The sequence below is a fragment of the Anas acuta genome, chromosome W, assembly GCF_963932015.1.
Source record: "Anas acuta chromosome W, bAnaAcu1.1, whole genome shotgun sequence".
Lineage (NCBI taxonomy): Eukaryota > Metazoa > Chordata > Aves > Anseriformes > Anatidae > Anas > Anas acuta.
In genome coordinates, this window is record NC_089016.1 from 26401845 (window position 1) to 26407844 (window position 6000).

Here is a 6000-nt window from a genome sequence, read left to right on the forward strand (position 1 = left end):
ACCACTGAAAAGAGGTTGGCCAAATCCCTCTGATCCTGGAGGCCTTTTCCAACCTTACTGAGTCTCTGATTCAGAGACACAGCTGCAGGACCAAGTATTTCACTGGGCCGATGTAAGAAGGGGTGCAGAGAAGAGGTTCCCATTCCTCCTCCCTGGGTGTACCAGCAGGGTTCCCTATTCCTGTATTATTTCATTACTAACTTTCAGGGCAACTCAAAGCAGGAATTTTGTTTTCAAAGCAAATCAAAGGAGAAACCCATCCTATCAGCGCTCAAACCAAACTCTTCCCCCTTCCCAAACCTGTTGCGTAACCACCCCAAGCCACATCCTCCTCCTGTCCACCCACACTCCACAGGCCGCTTGTTGCCTCTCTCCCCCAACACATTGCCTTAAGACCTGTTTAGTCAGAAGGAAAACACCATCAAAAGAGCATGCCAGCAACAGACCCCAACTTCTCTCTTATACAGTGCAGCAACTGGAAGGGGCGGAAGAGTCGCATGTCAGCTTGCAGTCAGCATCTATTGATAAAGGGACCTATGACCATAAAACCAGTTCCCCACCACCCACCTCTCCCTCAGGTCCTGATGAGGGAACCAATGACAGCTCCAGCTGCCACGCTCTCCCATTTGTTCTCTCCTGCAGCCGGTTCCCATCCCAAACAGCCACTTGGCCTCTGCTAGGTGGAAAAGCTTTTCGTTACCACAGCCTGACTCAATGTTCAAAACCTGCTTGTTCTGGCCTGCAACGTAAGATGCATCACTCAGTGTGTTTTTATGCTCAAATTTTGCTTAGATATTAAAATCAGCTGAGAAGGGAGAGTTCTGGGGTTCCTTGCCCTATGTTTGATCATATTTTCCAATAAGCAGGTCATTTCATAACTACAGAAACTTAGAATGCCTTCTATTGACAACTTATTTTAATGGATTTGTTTACTGAGATGAAATATACAAGTTAAATTTTCTCTTCCCTCACTCCCATGACTCAAGCACTCAAAGCACTCCCCAGTAATGAACAGAATCAGCAAGGGAGATGTCATAATTATTTGAGGTAAATATCCTAGCAAAAAAATAAATTTTACCGAGGTTTTGTTTCAGAAGACTGCATAAAAAGAGCTGTCCCAGCTTCTCTCAGATTCAAGATCCCCAACTATGAAATACTTTTAGCTATCTAACTTTGTTTTAACCTTTGTCTACAGCTGGGAGGGGGGGTCTTGGGGTTTGAGGGAAGACGGCTGGATTTGCAAGAACTGGAAAAATAGGTAGATCTAGTTTACTCGTATTTTACCAGGACTTGTCTAATTCCAGAAAGTTTCGGCTTTACACTCATTAAAAAGTAATTCCAAAAACCACGTTGACACACAGAGCTTCATAAAATGGACTGCTCAGTATACAGAAGTACAAAAAGACCTTTTGTGAAAGGTTAGGGTGAGTTAAGTGCACATTAAACCCTCATTTACAATCCGTGCAATTCCTAGACAGAATATACGTGGGACTTTGTCAATATTATCACTCCCAGATGATCAAATGTTTGACCCATTTCCCTCACAGAACTGATGAATTACAGCCCTCAGTACAGCTAGCACCAAGACACCCAATTACCCCTTATTTACAAGCAAAGAAATCACTCTGATTTAAAATACCTTATTGCATTTTCACAGCATTTCCCTACACACATCTCCAGCACCCACTCAACTTTCAACCTGCAAGCAGTCACGGATGACTGTTACCTCCGCCCCTCCTAAACTACATCCCTAATCCGCCGCCTTCTCAAAGGCATGCAGGAACAGATGGCCTTGGGTTTGCCCAAAGGACTATGGATTTGTCAAGCAGTTGAACCCAGAGAAGGCAAAGCTTGAGGGGGATCTCATCACTGTGTACACAAACCTGAAGAGATGGTGGAAAGACAGAGCTAGGCTCTTTTCGGTGCCCAGTGCCAGAACAAGAGGGAATGGGCACAAGCTGGAACACAGGAGACTCTGTCTGCACAAAATGAAATGGGTTTTCACTGCACAGGTGCTGGAGCACTGGAACAGGTGACCCCAAGAGGTTGTGGAGCCTCCCTGCTTGAAGACCTTCAAAAGCCACCTGGATGTGGTCCTACCAGCCTGTTGTAGGTGACCTGCTTCAGCAGGGGGTTGGACCAGGTCATCTCCAGACACTCGCTGCCAACCTCAGCCAGTCTGTGGCTGGGTGAAGAAAAAAAGGAAGCAAATCTTAAAACTAGAAAGCTGTATTAGAAACACACCACAAGCAGCTTCATTTGGGACAACTCTTAAGCTCCAGCAACTCTGCTCAGACAGTCATAAATAAAAGTGAAAGCTTAATCATTCCTGCAATTAAACCAGGCAGTGAGAGAGTCATTAGGACTTCAATCCAGCAACACATCAAGAGATGAAACGGTAGTCAATGAAGACTGGAGTATACGTATACAGTTGCGAGCAATTTTGTGTTTACAATCATAGCAGAGACCTATTCAATAAAGATAACATCTTTTCCTAAGATGAAAAGAGAAGTTCCTGGATATGGCTGTTATCTGAACATCAAGAAGCAGCAAAGAAACCCAACAGGTTGAGGATGTGTATCAGGAGCCAGAAACTTTTCTTAAACAATTGAAACAACTTCTGCATGTTAGTTAACTTGCCTCCACCAAGCTCATAACACTGGATTTTGATTTTAACACTGAATTTCAGACAGCTACCCCTTGGCACCTCACCACATTCAAAACACTCAAATCCATTCAGTGGCTATCAAAATGAAGCAAAACACAAGGTCGGGAAGCACAGTACTGCTCCTCCTCATCACATTCAGGCACCCAAGGTTAACAATGATAAGCCAGGTCATTCATATTCATCTTAAAATGGATCACAAGTCAGTGCTCTGAAGAATGTGGGACTGAAAGCTAGAATTAAAGCCCAGCAGAAGACATCTGTCCCTTGGGGTACCCCCCCTCAAAAGCACGGAGCACAATTTCTCAAATGCAGCGCTGTACATACAGCCCAATAGCAGAGCAGGGTTTAGCACCGGGATGCCTCACACATCCACATTGCTAAAACAGCATCTAAGACAATAAGCACTTTTAAAAAGTGAGGATGAAAACACAGATTTTCAAAGAAAAAATAAATCAGTGGTTGCCTCCAAGAACAAAGCAACAGACACTGTGTGATAATACAAAATATCAGTCCCATGTTTACCATAAAACAGCCATGATTCAGTTAACATTTAAAACCAGAGAGGAAACAAAAGCTTTAAAAACTATATGCTCTATTCTACATTATTTTATCCACCACTCTCAAAACACCTGTCATTAAATAGTTTTCTCAAAAGGAATCTCAATGTGGTCTCTAAAGCAGCTTCCACAAAGACAACTGGACAAAAGAGAATTATTGCAAAGGAATTGAGAGTTACAAGAGTTACAAACAACTCTGCCCAAAGGAGCTGTGCAAAGTTGGTCACATAACCTATATCTTGCCAGCTCTACAACCTGGAGAGAACACCAACAAAACAACGTGCTCAGCAAGAGTTAAGATGCAGTAAAAGCAAGCCATGAGATCTCAGGCAGAGCGTATCAGCTTTAGTCTGCCTGTCTTCAGCCACTGTTCACTCCTCACAGTATTGAGAAGTCATGGGGGGAAAAAGGGCTGAACACACTTGTGAAACAGATTGCAAGAGCCCCCGGATGGACTGGGAGCTCTGATGGTTGGTTGGCCAAAATTAAAGAGCGTCCTCTCACATTAGAGCAAAGCAGAGAATCCTTTTGTACATTTTTTTGGAATATGTGAACCTTAAGTAATTGCAGAGGAGCTTCTTTACAACCTTTCATCCCAACTCACACTTTAAAGAGCATAAGTTGTTTAGGGAAGCTGTATGAAAAACAGTACAAGCCCAAACTAGGTCCCTGAAAAGCAAAGAGGACGCAATGGGCTACCAGTGAGCAGACTGCAACAGAAAAATAAATAAAAGCTCCAGCAGAAGGACAACACTGAAGTAGGTATTACTTGTATTTCCTCTAGCACCTTCTATTCACTAGTTTTGAAGCATACAAATATAACACCAAGTTTCTTTCAATCTATCATCTAATGAAGGGGACAAATCACTGGGCTTCTCTTTTACCAAGGTCATACAAGGCTGCTGCAAGTCTGAAAGCAGGACACACTTCTTCAGAGTCCTGCTCCTGTGCTTTTTTATCAAACAAGATGCAAAGATAAAAAGATTAATAAAAGATAGATATTTATTTTCTTACTCTTTGACCAATAACCTATTCCAAGTATGGTATTAAACAGTACCAAAATTATAAGTAAACATTACTAGTAATGCTAATTATCAGAATATTAATATTCTATGATACATACATTTCTGAAGCACTATTAAACAGCTTATTATTCTGCTATGATCACTATCACTAGGGGACACCAGCAACAAAAATAGAACAGAGCAAAAATGTGATGATTCCTTCATTTAGGACCATAAGTCCATGGAAGAAATAGATAACATCAGAAATTACTTCCACAATTGCAAAAAAGACAGCTAAAAGTAAATAAAAAAAATAAACCCAAGAAATAGTAGATACTAGTAACTGGCAAGACTTTGTTGATAGGATTTTTCTTAGCTTCCCCTACACTGTAGCAGCAAATCTAACTCCCATCTGGAATGGTCAAATCCTTTTGTAATTCATGGCACCAGAAGCTTTTTTGAAGCCTAGCCAAAACAATGCAAGTGAACCTGCCTAAATGTCTGAATTTCCCTGCATTTGATTTTATTACTATAAACAAATTTGTAATCAATACACAGATAGAAGTGCAGCTAGAAGAAAGAAGAACAGAGATTGCCCAATTCCCACTCCTCCCTCCCTCCTTGAAGTTACCAAATGCTCACCCATTTTCCAGACTACACATCAAAATCAGTTTACACCAGTTAATCCAGTTTCTTCGTGTAACCCTCCAGGAGTCCCAAAACATCATTAATGCTACAAACTGATTTAGCTTAGCTTGGTTCAAAGTTACCTAGGATAAGATTAAAAATAAATTCTTTCAACAAGTTAGGTCAAACCACCATAGAAAGATCAGGCTGAGGTATAAACACTGAATTAGTCAGGTAAGAATTCAAACCCATACTCCTCTGGAGAACGTGATACAACTGAAAGAATTGCTGAAAGGGCCTGGTAAATACAAGAAAAAAAAAAAAAAAAGCTGAGCTGCTGCCCTTTGCCGTACAAGGCTCCATTTCATTGGAAAGTGCAGTTCCGCCAGGCCTGGCACATCCTCCCCCTCCCCTCCCTCACACTCAGCTCGAATTTCTCTCATTGGTGGGGGGGGGGAACGACAAAAAAAAAAAACAAAAAAAAAACACACTGCTCTCACACCAGGACGGCCCCTCCATTTCACCAGCCACCCCAGAGGGGATCACCTTGAACTGCTGTTTTGTTCTGAGCAAACATCACTCAAATTGAGAGATGACTGGGGCCTGAGTGCTGCTGGAGAATGGAAAAGCAGGCTGGTCTCACGACCTTCCCCAGGCAGAGCCCAGCACAAAGCCCTCAGTTTCTGTTTCACAGGGCTCTGCATGCTCCTCCCAACACCACCAAGAGCCCTGTGCCTCCACACACACCTGTAAGAGATCGACCTCATACCTAGCTCCCCCTGAACAAGCCTCATGTGCATTAGAACTGCAACACGGGCATAGCAGCACTTATTTTTTATTATTTATTGCAGATTTTGGAGTTGAGCTCCTCACCATCACACACAGCAGGCCTGATCTCCACCCAGCTTCTTCTAGAAGGACTCATTTTCCTGCTGTAAATTTTTTTTTTTACTATAACGTAAGCAAGACTGACGGCAAAGCCCTGCCTTGCCGCCCCCCCCTCCTCACGTAGGGGCTGGGTGAAAAGCCAGAGGAGACCCCCAGCGAGCGGAACTCCTTCCCCAGGTAACCCTCCGGTGATCGGGGACACCTCGTCGTGCCACCACCGTCCCCCTGAGCACCAAAGGGACACCCAGCAAAAGAA

General features: G+C 43.1%; 1 protein-coding gene across 9 annotated transcripts in view; it reads right to left on the reverse strand.

Annotated features, from left to right (window-relative positions):
* The window catches only part of LOC137846700 (ubiquitin-associated protein 2-like), a 115047-nt gene extending 109259 nt beyond the window's left edge, over positions 1-5788 (reverse strand). For all 9 annotated transcript variants that reach the window (XM_068664785.1, XM_068664784.1, XM_068664778.1 and 6 more), the window contains exon 1: positions 5730-5788. In XM_068664785.1, coding sequence (XP_068520886.1) covers positions 5730-5781 — 52 coding nt within the window. In that variant the 5' untranslated portion in view covers positions 5782-5788. The remainder of the gene's footprint in view (positions 1-5729) is intronic.
* Between the last annotated feature and the right edge of the window lie 212 nt (positions 5789-6000).